The sequence below is a fragment of the Gossypium hirsutum genome, chromosome A08 (assembly GCF_007990345.1).
Source record: "Gossypium hirsutum isolate 1008001.06 chromosome A08, Gossypium_hirsutum_v2.1, whole genome shotgun sequence".
NCBI classification, from domain to species: Eukaryota; Viridiplantae; Streptophyta; class Magnoliopsida; order Malvales; family Malvaceae; genus Gossypium; species Gossypium hirsutum.
Window position 1 is genome coordinate 32,872,871 of NC_053431.1, and position 18,421 is coordinate 32,891,291.

General features: G+C 36.1%; 1 protein-coding gene across 1 annotated transcript; it reads right to left on the minus strand.

The window, feature by feature from the left end:
* Window positions 1-391: 391 nt before the first annotated feature.
* LOC107941509 (pleiotropic drug resistance protein 1) lies at window positions 392-16,836 on the minus strand. Its single transcript, XM_041075944.1, has 25 exons — window positions 16,411-16,836; window positions 16,153-16,273; window positions 15,980-16,068; window positions 15,806-15,890; window positions 15,558-15,717; window positions 15,385-15,461; window positions 15,211-15,264; window positions 15,039-15,129; window positions 14,639-14,940; window positions 14,260-14,541; window positions 13,986-14,171; window positions 8,884-9,014; window positions 8,639-8,799; window positions 8,434-8,537; window positions 8,152-8,308; window positions 7,972-8,079; window positions 7,713-7,870; window positions 7,282-7,614; window positions 6,743-7,033; window positions 6,576-6,659; window positions 6,362-6,495; window positions 5,921-6,148; window positions 5,660-5,831; window positions 740-994; window positions 392-649 (listed from the first exon to the last, which is right to left on the minus strand). The coding sequence occupies exons 1-25, from the start codon at window positions 16,734-16,736 to the stop codon at window positions 392-394; spliced, it is 4,347 nt and encodes a 1,448-aa protein (XP_040931878.1). The 5' UTR covers window positions 16,737-16,836.
* Window positions 16,837-18,421: the final 1,585 nt, after the last annotated feature.

Genomic DNA, 18,421 nt, shown 5'->3' on the forward strand with positions numbered 1-18,421 from the left:
ATTTTTAGACTTTGAAATAAAGATACTAAGATTTTTCTACCCTCAGCAATTGAATTTTTAATAGGAAAAAAATACTAACAATTACTTTATATTACAAAAAAATTATAAATTATATAAATTATAATTATTGTTAATATTAATTATAAATATTTTAATATTTCTATTATTGTGTTTATTATTTAAAATATATTATGTACAAAGCACATGTGTCAAAACAAATAAATGAAAAAAAAAACAGCAACAGCATAAAACATACACAACTAGAAAAAACTATACAGAAACTCGAACAAAGTCGACAAAAACTGAATATTTGAAATATTTTCTTTCGTTTCAGAACCTGATGGGGTCTAATGTGGATATAATTTTTGTATATTTGAATGCCTAGGACTTTTCATCTCTTCTGGAAGTTAAAAGTCTTGATCGACAATGCAAATATGGAGCCGAAGAGCACACATATTCCAACCACTACCATTGCAACGATTTCCACAAATTCATTTCTAAAAGCGAAGTAGTTTCTTACAAAATGTTCCACTGTTTCTCCAGAATCAAATTTCTTATTTATGTCTCCATACTGTGAAGCTATTAATCCATAAATTGTCCAAGAAATGGGGCATGCCCAATAGTACCATCTCCACCATATAGGAATCCTCTGTCATATCAATAATTTCAACCATTACCCCATATATATAGTTTCATTCTCTGTATTAAGAAAGTTGCAAAAAGGGTTTCTAATGCTTACTGTTTGGGGGATGATGAATCCAGAGAACAGATTCCATATTGCAAAGAACGTAGATGAAACTATGGCAGCAATATTGTGGTTTGGAGTAACAGCCACAGCCATCATCCCATAGAAGGTGAAGTATAAGAATGTGAAATACATGAAGAACAGATACCAGAAGAATTTGGCTATTGTCCACTGGAATCCAATCATGGCATACACTATAACTCCGTAAATGGCAGTTTGAACTAATACGTATGGCAACTCAATCACAACCTGCAAAATAATTGGTATGTTGAAATATGTATATATTTTAAATTTATTTAGGTAGATAAATCTTATTTAGGTAGATAAGTTTTATTCATATTCTAGTAATATTTTTATTTTATCTTTTAGTAGTTTATTAGAGTAAGGGAACTATTTTCTTTTATGTTTTTGTAGTTTATTAGAATAAGGGAACTATTTTCCCAATTAGGATTAGGACTCTTTTCTCTATTTAAGTTCAGTTCTTTAGTTAATAATATAGAACAGTTTTATTAGAAGCTCTCTTGAAAACTTTCATGGTATCAGAGCTAGGTTAAATCTCTAGTAACATCATGGTTAAAACAACCTTCACTAGAGATAAGAGGTCCAGCAATCAAATAGAGGAAGAAAGTTCTACTGTTAAAACAACTACCGAGAGTACCATGACTCAAGGGACAGAGGCGTCTCACATTTCTTTTCAACTGACATCTCACAAGTTGAATGGAAAGAATTATCTAGAATGGTCGCAATCCGTAAAATTAGCAATTGATGGGCACGACAAGCTAGGTCATTTAAATGGAGGAGTTGAGCAACCACAGGTGGGCGATCCAAAGATGAGCAAGTGGAGGTCAGAAAAATCTATGATAATTGCGTGGCTTATCAATTCCATGAAAGCATCCGTAGGTAAACCTTTTCTTTTCTTTCCAACTGCTAAAGATGTTTGGGACACTGTGAAAGATACCTATTCAGATTTAGAAAATGCTTCACAGATTTTGAGTTAAAAATAAAACTTTGGAAAGCTAGGCAAAGGGAAAAAGAAGTTACTCTTTATTATAACGAGATGATGTCTCTTTGGCAAGAACTGGATTAGTGTTATAATGATGAATGGGAGTGTCTCGGAGATGTTGTAAAAGCTATGAAAAAAGAAGAGAATAAAAGAGCTTATTTGTTTCTGGCTAGTTTAAGTAAAGAATTTGATGAAGTAAGATCTTGGATCCTAGGGAAAAAATCGCTTCCAAAACTTCGTGAGATTTTTTTTTTAGGTTAGAAGAGAGGAGACAAGGAGAAAAGTAATGTTAAAGCCAGGGTTTGAAGCTAATTATGATAATTCCACTCTTGTAACTATTAAAAATAATGATGATAGTGAAACAAAGAAAAAACCTTGGTGTAGTCACTGCAAAAAATATTGGCACACTCGAGAAACATGTTGGAAGCTCCATGGGAAACTGACAAATGGAAGGAAAAAGAGTGGCAATGGACGTGGTACACAATCAGGAGATTGCAGAACTTTCCAAAATAATGATGATATTGAAAAAAAGAAATTATGAGGGCCAAAGTTCTCTAGAAGGGTCTCCATTCACTAAGGAACAATTAGAGCATCTACACAAGTTTTTTCAATCACCACAATTTCAGATGAATTCTTCTATTCCTAACTCATCCAATAATCCTTCTTCCTCTTTTGCCCAATCAGTACTTATTTTTCTGTTTTTTTCAATGTTAACCCTTGTAAAACAAACACATGAATCGTTGAATCTAGAGCTAGTGATCACATGACTAGTAGTTATTTTCTTTTTTCAACTTACACACTTTGCGCAGGAAACAAAAAGATCAAAGTAGCAGATGGGTCTTTCTTGGCAATAGCCAATAAGGCACTGTTAAAATTTCATCTTCCTTGGTTTTACATGATGTTTTACATGTGTCAAATGCCAAATCTAGCTTGTAATCTCATATCGGTCAGTAAATTATCCCAGTCCTCAAATTGTCATGTTATATTTGACTCCTCTATGTGTAAGTTTTAGGACATGGTCTCGAGGAAGATGATTGGCAATGCTAAAGAATTTGGTGGAATTTACTTTCTTGAAGACGACCATCTAAGTCAACCAACAATTACTTTATGTTTAAATTCTGTTTCTGATTTGGCATTATAGGCTTAAACATCCTAATTTTTACTATTTAAAATATTTGTTACCTTATCTATTTAAAAATAAAAGTCCTTTTTCATATCATTGTGAATTTTGTGAATTGGCTAAATATCATCGGTAATTCTTTCCACCTCAAAAATATAAAGCCTCCAAACCTTTTTCGTTAATTCATAGTGATGTTTGGGGACCTTTAAGAGTCTCGACTTTTTAAGGAAAACGTTGGTTTGTCACATTTATTGATGATCATACTTGACTTTGTTGGGTGTTTTTATTAAAAGATAAGTCTGAAGTTAAAAATGTGTTTCAGTCTTTTTATACTATGGTGAAAACACAATTTGGTGTGAAAATAAAACTATTTCGAACTGACAATGGTAGGGAATTTTTTAGCGACCAATTACGTGTTTTCTTAACCAAACATCGAATAGTCCACCAAAGTTCTTGTACAAATACACCACAACAAAATAGGATTGCAGAAAGAAAAAATCGACATCTTTTGGAAGTAACTAGAGCCTTGATGTTCACTTGTCGGTACCACATTATCTTTAGGGTGAAGCCTTGTTAACAGCTACATATCTTATTAATAGAGTGCCCAGTAAAACTCTAAATTATAGAACTCATTTTTGTCTCTTTAAATATAATTTTCCTAACTCTAAATTGATCACAAATTTATCCCTCCGAGTTTTTGGGTGTAATGTTTTTGTTCATCTTCACAACTAAGGTAAACTAGATCCTAGAGCAAAAAAATGTGTCTTTGTTGGTTATGCTTCCAATAAAAAGGGTTACAAATGTTATGATCCAATTGATAGGAAGATTATTGTTACCATGGATGTCACATTTGTTGAAACACAATCTTATTTTGATTCTAATCTTTAGGGAGGGAATTATACTAAGGAAGATTCTATAATTGATCAAGAAAAGACTAGGAATATACAACATAGAGATTCTAAGAATGGGGAAGGCAAATTTATGATTAACACAGAAATTAATGATGTTAATGTTAATGAAAAGGAGTATGAAGGTGTAGAGTCTGATCATGAGAATAAAGAACAAACAAAAGAGTTAATTGTTTACTCAAGAAGAAATTGAAATCAAGAAAGTGGAATCCACCAGATTCATCACCAAGAATCCGACCTGCAAGATCCTGTCAACAGTCCAGGTAAAGCTCATAATCCAACCAATGATTTTTCTGATTTAGATATTCTAATTGCCAAAAGAAAAGGTGTTAGAAATATTGTCAAATATCCCATGTCTAACTTTGTATTCTATAAAGCCTTGTCTTTGACATTCTCAACCTTTATTTCATGTCTCGATACTTTAAAAATACCCAAAAATGTGAAAGATGCTTTACAGGTTCTTAAGTGGAAGGAGGCTATTTTAGAGGAGATGCGTGCTCTTGAAAAAAACAGGTACATGGGAAACAATGGAATTACCTGTAGGAAAAAAATAGTGGGTTGTAAATGGGTGTTCACAACCAAATTCAAACCAGATGGATCTTTAGATAGATACAAAGCCCGGTTGACAACTAAAAGGTACACTCAAACATACGGGATAAATTATCTTGAAACGTTTGCTCTAGTGGCCAAATTAAATTCCGTTAGAGTTCTTTTATCAATTGCTGTTAATCTTGATTGGTCTTTACAGCAGCTAGATGTGAAGAATGATTTCCTAAATGGGAAACTTGAAGAAGAAGTTTACATGGATCCTCCTCCAGGTTTTGAAGAAAAATTTGGAACTTGATTACGTAAACTCAAGAAATCTTTGTATGGTCTAAAGCAGTCTCCTCGAGCTTGGTTTGAATGATTCACTCAAGTTGTTAAAAAATAAGATTACTCACAAGGGCAAGCTGATCACACAATGTTCTATTGACATTCAAAAAAAGGTAGAATAGCAGTTATTATAGTTTATGTCGATGATATCATTCTTATAGGAGATGATATGGATGAAATAAGGCGTCTCAATGAGCATCTAGCATTGGAGTTTGAGATCAAAGACTTGGGTCCTTTGAAATACTTTCTTAGAATGGAAGTTGCTCGATCAAAGAAGGGTTTTGTGGTCTCTCAGAAAAAATATGTGATTGATCTTTTAAAAGAGGCTGGGATGAGTGGTTGCCGCCCAACTGACACACTAATTGATCCAAATGTAAAATTCGAAAATAAAGAAGGTCGATTAGTTGATAAAGGGCAGTACCAAAGATTAGTTGGTAAGTTAATTTACTTATCACATACAAGGCCAGACATAGCTTTTGCAGTGAGCTTAGTGAGTCAATTTATGTACTCCCCAATGGAGGAACATGAAGAAGGCCAAGTGTGCATGCCGTTTGTTCCTTCAAAACAACAGATTGCTGACATACTCACCAAATGACTCTCTAAGACAAGTTTTGATTTTCTTATAAGCAAGTTGGGCATGATTGATATATATGCACCAACTTGAGGGAGGGTGTTGAAATATGTATATATTTTAAATTTATTTAGGTGGATAATTCTTATTTAGGTAGATAAGTTTTATTCATATTCTAGTAATATTTTTATTTTATCTTTTAGTAGTTTATTAGAGTAAGGGAACTATTTTCTTTTATGTTTTAGTAGTTTATTAGAATAAGGGAACTATTTTCCCAATTAGGATTAGGACTATTTTCTCTATTTAAGTTTAATTCTTTAGTTAATAATATAGAATAGTTTTATTAAAAGCTCTCTTAGAAATTTTCATGGTAAGCATCAGGTTGTTGGATTAGTTAATTGCCAATGTTTGATTCTTAATCTCTAAAAGGCAATATTACCTGTCCAAATGCATATGGTAGCGGTGAATACATCCCAGTTGCTCTTTCTGTATAAAAGACTGTTCTTTCAACTGCCACAACTGGTTCGACTGATGCACAATTTTGGAATCCTATAAAGAGAACCGCAGCATACATTGAACCCATGGAATTGAAAACATCTTGTTCCCTTGTTCTGCGTTATCAAGTAATTTGATTGATTTAGAGATTAAAACACTTTTTTTTTGCATGTCATTGCATTGTTTGCATTAAATTTTCATATACCTTTTGGAGCCTATATCCCAAAAAATGGTCCCAAACAATAGACCAATAACGGTTGTGAATAAAAATCTCACTGCATTGTATGGTGGTTTTCGCCAGTAAGACCAGTACTGCTTCCAGAGGCAAGCCATACATTGAGTAAGCAAAGATTGTGAATATCTAGTCTGAAAGTATAAATCCATGGAACTTGGAGCAGGACTGCTTAGTTCATTCACCAATGCCTTGTTTCTCCTGTACCATTATTTTATATTGTCAATGATTGTATAACCAACGAATTATGAAATTAACTTTAATAATATTTCAAGGACTTGGATAATTATGTTATAATATGACAGTTTTGATTCCAGATTAGTTAATAGCTCTCCAATATCGTAACCCTTAAACACTTTGACTTGATATGATTTGAGCTTAAACCATGAATTTCTGTCTTTCAGATGATCTTACCGATATAGTTCTGAGTTCTTGTATATGTCGGCGAAGTTGACACCAAGGGCTTCTTCTTGTGCTGCTGACGTAATCTCCAACATCCAGGTTGCTGGATTGGAACCATCCTTTATCTTTGAGATTCCATTTATTTCCTTCAAGAGGAAAAATCTCGGGAATTTTGTCACAGCTATAAAATAAATGCCACAAAATATCATGCATTAATGCGAATAACCTCAAAATACTTTATCAGATGGCAAGAATGGTGGCCTAATGGACCCATATATATTTCTTCACCTCCCCTTTTTAGAAAAAGTAGCTGTTTTTTGTTGGTTTTGTAATTGTATTAGTTTTTGCAAGCCACAAGATATTAATGGAAGCCAAAACTGGGAAATGACTCACCTCATCAAACGCATCAAATATATCAATGCTTGGTTGGTGAATGGTACACACCACAGTTCTTCCTGTATCGACAGTGTTCCTCACTGTTCTCATTACTACAGCTGCAGCCCTGGCATCAAGACCAGAGGTAGGTTCATCCATGAATATTATGGATGGGTTAGCGACAAGTTCAACTGCAATTGTTAGCCTCTTGCGTGCCTCAGTTGAGAGGCCATTCACCCCGGGCAATCCTACAAGTGTTTCTCTCGGTGAGGTTAGCTCCACAAGCTCCATAACTTCCTCAATGAACATCTGTAAGCAGCAAATTGATTTTAAAACAAATAAAGCTTTTTAAAGCAAGCACATCTTAACTTGACTCTTAACTACGTATTGACTTTCAAAACATGATCTCTCTTTTTGGTATTTGTCGTTTTTAGTTCTTTAGTTAATTTAAAATCAATGTATCCAACAAACTCAAACAACAGAAGTGTTTCTGAATGAAACTACACCTTTATTATGTAGAAAGTATAATAAGATAGTAGAAGCAATTTTCAGCATACCATCTTGGACTCAGGATTGACCTCTGGGGGTAGTCTAAGCCATGCAGAGAAAAGCAAGGACTCATAGACTGTAACATGTGGGGAATGGATGTCTGTTTGCTCACAATATCTGGATATGCGAGCAAATGTTTCCTGTTTCTTTGGATATCCAGAAATTTTGATGGTTCCCTTAACATACCCACCGGATTTTCTTCCTGCCAACACATCCATTAGAGTGGTCTTGCCAGCTCCACTTATACCCATCAGAGCTGTTAGGACTCCAGGCCTGAAAGCACCACATATTCCCTTCAAAAGTTCCAACCTGTCCTCAGAAATGCCTTGAGCTTTCATCTCCTACAAGTATTATAAAAATGAAGTTTAGCAACTCTCACCAAGCTGTGTTTCCTCGTTACCTGTGGCATATCTTTGCCTCCTGATAAAAATAGAGATACCTGTGGCATATCTACAGCATATCTGATTTCATCAAAGCTCATAGACGAGGGTTCAAAAGGAAGAACCATGCCCCTCTTCCTGCTCTGATTAGCATCATTGACACTACCAACTTTTGGAGAAAGTGATCTAAATGATGCACTTCTTTTGCTTTCGTTCCCTCCCCCTGCATTATTTTGGCATTGATCATGTCACAGCATTAGTAATACAATATAGCATCTAGGAAATTAACTCAATGTTGTTTAATTTAACAAAACTCACCAGAAGAACCTTCTCCCCTTGATGACAGGTCAACTTTTTCTCTTGCCTTGCTAGCAATTTTCTCAGCTAATGTTTCTTTACTTATTACAGCTTGAGGCTTCCCAAATACTGAATCATATCAATCTATAAGAAAATAAGCTTCATGTTTGAAAACCAACAAATCTAATGAGAGAGACTTACGGTCAAGATACTTTAATGCCAATGTGAAAAGGAAATTGAATAGGAAACAGTATCCAATCAAAGCCCCTACACCAATCCAGTACCAACGTGCTTCAGGGAAAATTCCACGAGACTTTAAGATCAAAACTCCTAATGGCTCAGTAGAGTTGGGAGGAACCTACAATACAAATATTTTCATATTTTCAGCATTTGCAGCTGATCAAAATTAACAAAGTTCCCTATTTTTCATGCTTCAGTAACAAATTTGCTTCTTTTGTCAGCATTCAAGAAATTGTTGCATACTTGTCTCCAACTCTTCCCTAGAAATTCATTTACAGCTATGGCATTCTGCCCATACATCAATGGTGAGATCCAGTAACCCCATATCCACCATTTCTTGACAGCATCTAATGCAGCAAAATGTGGTAATCAACATCAAAACTCTATACACACTACTTAGGAAACAAAGATAACAACCATAATAGTTAGTCCTTTGATTTTTTATCACCTCGGGTTAAGACGAATCCTCCCATAACAAGAACTGCAAGCATGGCAAATGAACCGCAGGTATTTGCAGCAATTATATTTCTTCCTAAGCCTGCCATTAATCTGAATAGTGCTGATGCCATTTGGCTAAGACATAGGAGCAATAAGTATTGCTTAAAAAACCTGCCGATAAGAGCTTTATTAAATCATGACACACAAATATAAAAATGTACAACAGATACAAAAAAAGTATAGCTAGTTTCCCACCTCCCTACATTTGGGTTAAAGCCAATGACATAATAACTCATCAAAACCCATAGAGTAGCATCTAAGATGCTGATTGGAATCTTAAGAATCCAAGTTGGTAGAGAATATGCCCACGAAGGATAGAAGAGAAGTGTTTAAAAGGTGGCAACGAAAGCAGCAAAGTTTAAGAATCCATGCAAAACCTACGTTGCATGCATGAAACCAGAAACTCGGCTGAAGCATGTTAAAATCCATTGTGCAATTCGACAAGCCTTGTTTGTTTAGTTGACTTTTGTTAGTCTATGGTGTAATCATTATTTGCTTTGATCAGCTAAGGTTAAAATGTGTGCTTAGCTGATTTAGTAGTCAAATTAGGTTGTCATTTTGTTGATGTAAACCTTTAGTTACTTGCACAAGCAAGCTTTGTTTTCTTTCTATGTAGCTTTTGTTCTATTTATGTATGTAACCATGCACTTATTCGGGTAATGAGAAAAACACTTTGCTCATTCAACTTTTTGCTTGTTCTTGCTCCTGTTTTAATCTTTCAAACATCTAAAACATTCATCTAAGTTGTTTTTAAACTTTGTTTGCTAAGTTAGAAACCAACAAATGGTATCGAGAGCCTGTTGTCTTTGAGGGCCTCTTGTTGTGTGCTGTGTGTTTGAAAGAAAAGAAGCAGGAACTATCTTTGTTTCTCAGAGTTTTGGAAGCTGTGTGAAGATGAGCTTCTCACCACCACCTCCACCCGTGTTTGCTGGTGAAAGCTACAATATATGGGCTGTCAAAATGAAAACATATCTACAGGCACATGACCTGTGGAATGTTGTCCAAAATGACACAGAACCACCACCCTTAAGAGCTAATCCCACGATAGCTCAGATAAGGCAGTATAATGAAGACTGTGCAAAGAAGTACAAGGCCATGTAATGCCTTCAAAGTGGAGTTTCAGATGCTATCTTCACAAGGATAATGGCCTGCGACACACCAAAGGAGGCCTGGGACAAACTCAAGGAAGAGTGTCAAGGCTCAGACAAAACCAGGCAGCAACAACTCATCAACTTGAGAAGGGACTTTGAGAATCTGAGAATGAAAGACTCAGAAACCATCAAGCAGTATGCTGACAGAATTATGTCTACTGTCAACAACATAAGACTGCTTGGAGATGACTTTAGTGATCAGAGGGTAGTGGAGAAAATCATAACAACCTTGCCAGAGAAGTATGAATCCAAGATTTCTTCCCTGGAGGATTCGAGGGACTTATCTGCCATTCCCTTGACAGAACTGATAAATGCTCTCTATGCTCAAGAGCAAAGAAGAGCAAACAGAATGGAGGAGTATTCTGAGGGAGCTTTTCAAGCTAGGAGTAGAGAGAGCTCAAGCTTCAGCTCGAATCACAAAGGCAAGAAGCCTTGGTCAGAAAAGAAAGAAAGAGGAAAGAAGGAAGCTGCCAAGAAGAAGTTTCCACCCTGTGTTCATTGCAAAAGAACAACTCACCTTGAGAAATATTGCTGGTACAGGCCTGACATTCAGTGTAGAGGCTGCAAACAGCTTGGTCACATTGAGAAAGTGTGTAAGAACAAACCAAAAGCTCAGTCACAGAATCATAATCAGGCTCAAGTAGCCGAAGACATCGAGGCACAAGAAGAACATGTCTTCACAGCCTCCTGCTTTGCAAGCTCGAGCAAAGTCAGCAAAATTTGGCTGATCGATAGTGGATGCACTCATCATATGGCCTCAGAGGAAAGCATGTTCAAGGAGCTTGACACCTCATTTGAATCCAATGTCAGAATTGGAAATGGTGAGCTTCTCAAGGCTAAAGGCAAAGGCAAAGCAGTGATTTGCACCAAGTCAGGTATTAAAACCATTTTAGAAGTTCTTTATGTACCTGACATTGACCAAAATTTGTTAAGTGTTGGTCAGCTACTGGAGAAAGGGTACTCTCTCCTGTTTGAAGGCAAAATCTGCACAATCAAAGATGCTACTGACCAGGTGTTGGCAAAAGTAGCTATGCAAGATAGAACCTTCAATGTGGATGTAAATCAGTTGCAAGCAAGAGCATATGCAGCTCAAACTGATGAGGCAAGTTTGTGGCACAAAAGAATGGGGCATGTGAACTACAACTCACTCAGGCAAATGCAAAAACTGAATTTGGTTGAAGATATGGCTAAGTTCGAGCCAAACAAAGAGGTGTGTGAAGTCTGTCAGCTTGGCAAGCAAACCAGACTACCCTTTCCAGTCAACAAGGCATGGAGAGCCCAAGAGAAACTTCAGTTGGTTCACACTGACATCTGTGGACCTATGAAGACCAGCTCACTAAATGGCTGCAAGTATTTTGCCTTGTTCATTGATGACTGCACCAGGTTTTGTTGGGTAACCTTCTTGAAACAAAAGTCAGATGTCACTGACTTCTTTCGCAAGTTCAAGGCTTTGGCTGAAAACCAAGCCAACAGCAAACTTAAGAGCCTAAGGTCAGACAATGGAGCCGAGTATGTGTCTTAGAGGTTCCAGAAGATTTGTGATGATGCTGGCATCCTACACCAACTGACCACTGTCTACACACCACAGCAAAATGGTGTTTGTGAGAGGAAAAACAGGACTGTTCTTGATATGGCCAGATGCCTACTGTTTGAGGCCAAAATGCCAAACAACTTCTGGGCTGAGGCAGTAAACACATTTGTCTACTTACTAAATAGACTACCAACTAAAGCAGTCAAAGGTAAAACACCCTTTGAGGTCTGGTTCGGGCAGAAACCAATCGTGTCACACTTGAAAGTGTTTGGATGCTTATGCTATGCACTTGTGCTAGCAGAGAAGAGAACCAAGCTGGAAAGAAAGTCTGTGCCAGGGGTATTTGTAGGCTACAGCAGTGTGAAGAAGGGTTATAGGATCTTTGATCCATCAACAAAAAAGGTTATTGTAAGCAGAGATGTCAAGTTCAATGAAGGAAGCTGTTGGAAGTGGAATGGGACAGATGCAAGCTTAGCTGAAGAAGACTTGCAGGACCTTGATCACCAACATGCTGAAGTTGAAAATGAAGCTATGGATGATTTTGATGATATGCCTGTTAGGGGCACCAGAACATTGGCAGACATCTATGAAAGATGTGCTGTGACCATGGTTGAGCCATCCTGCTATGCTGAAGCCTCGAAAGAGAAATGCTGGCAAGAGGCTATGGAAGCTGAACTAAGGATGATTCAAAAGAATGAAACCTGGGAGCTGGTTGATAGACCAGAAGGTAGGAAGATCATTGGAGTTAAATGGGTGTTCAAGATCAAAAATAATGCAGATGGATCACTGAACAGACACAAAGCTAGATTAGTTGTGAAAGGGTATAGCCAACAGCAGGGAGTCGATTTCTTTGAAACCTTTGCTCCTATTGCAAGGCTGGACACTATAAGAATGTTGTTTGCCTTAGCAGCCCAGAAATAGTGGCAGGTGCATCAACTGGATGTCAAATCAGCCTTTTTAAATGGATTTCTCATGGAGGAAATCTTCATAGATCAACCTGAAGGCTTTGAAGTTCAAGGAGAAGAAGAGAAGGTCTACAAGCTCAAAAAGGCCCTGTATGGTCTCAAGCAAGCTCCAAGGGCCTGGTACGATCGAATGGATACCTACCTGACAAGGCTCGGGTTCACAAAGAGCACCAGTGAGCCTACTCTCTATGTTAAGAAGGAAGGTAATGAAACTTTGCTAATTGTTTCATTGTATGTTGATGATTTACTGGTCACTGGCTGCAAAAGGGAGGAAATTGAAACCTTTAAGAAGCAAATGCAAACTGTGTTTGAGATGACTGACCTTGGATTAATGACATACTTCCTTGGCATGGAAGTGAAACAAAATGAACAAGGTATTTTCATAGGCCAGAAGGCATTCGCAACGAAGGTTTTGAGCAGGTTTTGCATGACAAACTGCAAGCCTGCTAGCACTCCTGTGGCTTTAGGAGAAAAACTCACCAGCCTAGGAGATGAAGATCGAGTGGATGAAAAGAATTACAGAAGCTTGGTTGGCTGCCTGCTCTATTTGACTGCAACTAGACCAGACATCATGCATGCTGTTGGTCTTCTATCGAGATTCATGCATTGCTGCACAGTTGCACATTTTAAAGTAGCAAAAAGGGTCCTAAGGTATGTCAAAGGGACTCTGAGTTGTGGAGTGAAGTTTGAAAGGGCTGAGGAGCTGAGACTAGTGGGATATTCAGACAGTGATTGGGCTGGTTCTGCTGATGACATGAAGAGCACATCAGGCTACTTCTTCACCCTTGGCTCAAGTGTCTTCTGCTGGAGCTCGAACAAGCAACAGACAGTGGCTCAATCCACTGCTGAGGCAGAATACATCGCAGCTGCTTCTGCTGTAAATCTAGCCATTTGGCTTAGGAAATTATTGTGTGATCTGAATGTTGATCCAAAAGAGGCCACTGTGATTAAGGTTGACAACCAATCGGCTGTAGCCATTGCCAAAAATCCGGTTTTTCATGGTAAGACCAAGCATTTTAAAATTAGATATCATTTTGTGAGAGAAGCTGAAATGTCCAAGGAGATAAGCTTAGTTCACTGCTGCTCAAAAGATCAACTTGCTGATCTATTAACCAAACCATTGGCTGCTTCAAGGTTTGAATATTTGAAGAAGAAAATCGGAGTTTGCTGCTTTGTAGCCAAGGATGAGTGTTTAAAAGGTGGCAACGACAGCAACAAAGTTTAAGAATCCATGCAAAACCTACGTTGCATGCATGAAACCAGAAACTCGGCTAAAGCATGTTAAAATCCATTGTGCAATTCGACAAGCCTTGTTTGTTTAGTTGACTTTTGTTAGTCTATGGTGTAATCATTATTTGCTTTGATCAGCTAAGGTTAAAATGTGTGCTTAGCTGATTTAGTAGTCAAATTAGGTTGTCATTTTGTTGATGTAAACCTTTAGTTACTTGCACAAGCAAGCTTTGTTTTCTTTCTATGTAGCTTTTGTTCTATTTATGTATGTAACCATGCACTTATTCGGGTAATGAGAAAAACACTTTGCTCATTCAACTTTTTGCTTGTTCTTGCTCCTGTTTTAATTTTTCAAACATCTAAAACATTCATCTAAGTTGTTTTTAAACTTTGTTTGCTAAGTTAGAAACCAACAAGAAGGTCTCTTTGCTTGTAGAAGACAGGAAGTTTCAAGATAGTCAATGCAAGCTCTGTGAACCCATTGAACATTACCGTAACTAGAATAAAGAACAAAGCTCCCATAAAAATCCCACCATCTGTTATTGTATCTCGATGCATCTCTATCCTTAGAAAAATTGTCACTGTTATGAACCCAATGAAAATAAGCTGAAAAGTTAATCAAGAAGAGGATCATCAGGTCGGACATAAAATGTTGAAAGCATAGGAAACATTTCAAGTAATTTTCTTTACTCACTTGAAACATTTTAAAAACGTAGACAAACAAGTTCCTCTTGATTAGAAGAAGTTCCCTAGACAGACAAGCTTTTAGTAGCTCCTTCTTGGGAACACCATACTTATCTTTTGATAAAGCATCTGGATGGCTTTTGGACTTGTCAAATGGGATTGCAAGATCATCGCCTAGTTTTTGTCCAATGTGGAAAGACTGAAATGCTTCAGCAAATTCCTTGACTGAGATAAAACTGTAAGGCTCGTCTATACGTGTCCAATACTGCTCTTGGTCTTTCTTTGACGTCACCTGTTGCACCCCAAATAATTTACAGCTATATTCAAACAGTATCTGAGTGTTTTATAGTAAGAAAACTAACAAAAAAATTTATTAGCATTAGAATTACTTCTTGTAAGAAGTCAGCAACTCCTTTTCTTTTAGGACATTTGAAACCCATGTATTTGAAGAAGTCAAGCACATTCTCCCGAGGACCTTGATATACTATCTGTCCATCTGAAAGAAGAATTACATCGTCAAACAGTTGGTATGTCTCCGGAGATGGTTGGAGGAGAGAGATAAGAGCTGTTCCATTGAGGATATGAATGGACTGTCTCAACGAATTCACTATTTGGAAAGTTGTTGAACTGTCCAAACCGGTAGATATCTCATCCATGAAAAGTGCCCTTGCTGGTCCAACCAGCATCTCACCTGTATGATATTTAGTGGTAAAAATAAGGCATTAAAATCATGATTCATAAATCCATAACTCCGGAAATCAATTTTCTGTCAAGTACTTAATATTTTACCTGTAGTGACCCGCTTCTTTTGTCCACCAGAGATACCTCGTATCATTTCATCTCCCACCATGGTATCTGCACAAACTTCAAGCCCTAATATCTGCAAACTTCCAATATTAGATACCGGTATATCACGTATCATCATTTATTTGTCTCCATAGCTTGGGTCTGAAAATTTTACCTTAAGAATGTAATCTGTAACAACACTGGCTTCTTGTCCCTCTAGTGCAGCCGCCTGAAAATTTTATAAGTAGCATGTCATTTTAGTAAAACAAAATCTCCCTAATGAAATGAACAATTACAAAGAAATATATTATACATATATTTATAGGGTCTCCCTAGTATGTTGTCATACCTTCATATAGATATCAATATCAGGATCAGGCTTGATTTTTGCTTCTTTCTCTCTACGAGACAACTCTGCCAACATCTCTGCCAATTGATAGCCGAAAGAAAAAATCATTAACGGGAGAACATAGAACTGTTGAGACAAATCCGATGTCAATGTTCAGGATTATTCAATTTTACCATAACGAGGTCCAACCCCTTGACATCTTGCAGAAAAGGCTAATGTTTCTCTAACTGTCATTTCTCCTATATGAAGATCATATTGACTTATATAAGCTGATGTTCTCTGTGGTACAAATTCTTCCATTCCATGTCCATTATAAGTTACTCTGCCTGAAAACTGAGATTTTCATATGTGCCCATATTAAAGCCAATCAACTAACTCCCCAGAAAGAAGAGTGGAAATGGAATGAAATTTGGCTTCTTACTTTCAAATCTTTACCGAGTTTTCCAGCCAAAGCCAATAGTAATGTAGTTTTGCCTGAGCTTGGGGGCCCTAAAACCAACGTCATTCTGCACAAGTTTGATCAAATAAGTCAGTGGAGACAACATTTGAAGAGATTTTGACTGAAATCTAATGAAAAACATAGTTATCTTCTTACCTTCGGGGTTTAATAATTCCACTAACGTCATTGAGGATTGGTAATGGTTTCTTTCTACTGGGAAGAATATGCAGGTTGCTCAACAATCCCTTCAGAAGAAAACCATGAATTTAACAAAAACTTGGTAAGGTCAATACAAAATAAAGCTTAGTTTCTGATTCAACAAAGAGTACCTCTACAATGTTTACAGAGAAGTTGAACATGGTAGGCAATGCTCTATTCCCCACATAAGCTTCTGCTTCCACATTTAAATGCTCAAACCGGACCTCAATTGTAGGCATATCAAGTCCAACTCTATGGATTGAGTTTCATAATCCATATATAAACATCAACAATTTACATCAATTTGAATGTGCATCAAACAAGCAGAAGAGAAACAAGAAGACCCAAATTTCAAATAAATGAAAAAAGAAGAAAAAGAAAATACTTACCTATCTATGCGTTCCTTAAGCTTCAGCAAGAATCTCTCATTATCTTCTTCTGCTATTCTCACCAGCCTTTCAAGCAGATTCCTTCTCTCAACGAACCCAAGGTTCTTTATATCAATCTCCCTCGACTGCCCATCTTGTTCAGTGAGTATTCCCCTCCTTACTCGCAAATAGGTAGGCAGTTTCTGAATAGCTGCCCATTTCAATGCATTTTCATCGTCTTCTTCACGAGAAGACGTGGAGAAAGCTTCCCTGACATCGTTCCTACAAATGCTAAAACTTCCAATACGTGCACTGCTCACTCCAAATGCATCAGTACCGCTCTCCATTTTTACCTAGAAGAAAACTTGAAAGCAGGTTCTTTGTTGCTTTGGTACAAACGAACTTTGTTCAGTTCATGAATTCTAGAGCTGCTTACCGTAATATATATGAGTATCTTTCTCGAGTTGAGTGTTTTTAAATATATTGGAGTCAATGGATAGAGAAAAAACATTAAAACAAACAAAAATTTTCGTTTGTCTTACTAGACTCTTTATCGGAAGAATCACATTACGCTTGATTCCTTTTATACATAGACATATATAAATATAAGTTGATGAAGCATCAATGATATTTACAACTTGAAACTTAAAAATTCATATACAGATAATTCGGTAACTTTTCTTTATGCTTAATTATAGGATGACGTATATTTCTGAAAATAATAACAATAATTGAGGATGATGCTATGAACAAAAAGGAAAAAAAAAATAGTGGATGATGCAATGGCTTACATGGAGAATTAGAAAAAAAAAATGTCATTTTAAAACTTAATTAGCAAATTAAGTCGTTTTCCCCAAAATTTAGGGACAAGTCTTTTTTGAAGAAAAAATTCAAAAATGTGTTTTGGTAAAAAATACTTTTTGAAAAATTCTTTCTACAAAACACATTTTTTTATGCATTAGTTCCTCTAATTAGATGATTAAATAATAGTGATTTCATTTATAAATCTTAGGTTTAAATCCTCTTCTAACTACATTTGTATTATTTTATTTTATTTTATTTCATTTTTTTTAATTTTTATTTTTTAATTAATAAATATATTATTTTCAAGGTTTTTATGTGAAAAAGTTTGCCTTATCGCAAGTCTCTGTCTTCTCTAAGTAGCATGTTTTTCTGGGACTTTTGGTTTTAGGTTTTTCTAGTTTAGGTTTCTCAATCAATTTTATTCATCGTCGCAATTAGGCTGTGCTGTTTTTGTAATTCCTGCTCTACTAATGGAAAATGGAATGGAGGGATTGCGCATCACAGAAGGAGAGAATGAGGCATGGTAGTTTGAGGGAGCTTTGGAAGGTCAAAATAAAATGTTTGATCTATGTCTAGTGGGTTGTTTTCTTACAGTTTCCCGATGAAGCGCAATATTTTAGCAAATCTCTAGCATTTAGCTCGTTTTATAGTGATGTCAAAAATAGTGGTTTCGGGACCATAATTTTGACGAGAGAATCTATAGATATATTTAATATTTATGAGTTAAATATAGTGTAATAGTGAATCATGATTTAATAGAACTTTTTAATTGGTCAATTAGGCAAGGTACAAGTGGCGAGTATCGAAAGTCAAGTGGTTTTAAAAAATGAGGTATCGGGACCTCATTTTTATAAATTGAGTTTGTGAATATTTTATTAAATATTTAAGGAGTTGTTATATTTTTGAATTGAAGCTTGGTCCAAAAATTTTAGTGATTCAATAGTTAATTAAGGAAAAATGATTAAATCATAAAAGACGTAAAACTTAATCGTTGTTGAATTTTATTAATTAAATGGTTTAAAAAGTAAAAGTGGGAGGTTTTAAAGTTAATGGACGGTTGAACATTAGTTTATATTATATTTTATATGTTATATGTTTTAATTTAATTATTAAAGTAATAATATTAATAATAAAAAAAGGAAGCGAACGTCATATTCTTATTCTTTTTTATTTTTCAACAAAAAACCATTGTTGAACATAAGGAAGCTTCGACCTCGCTTATTCAATT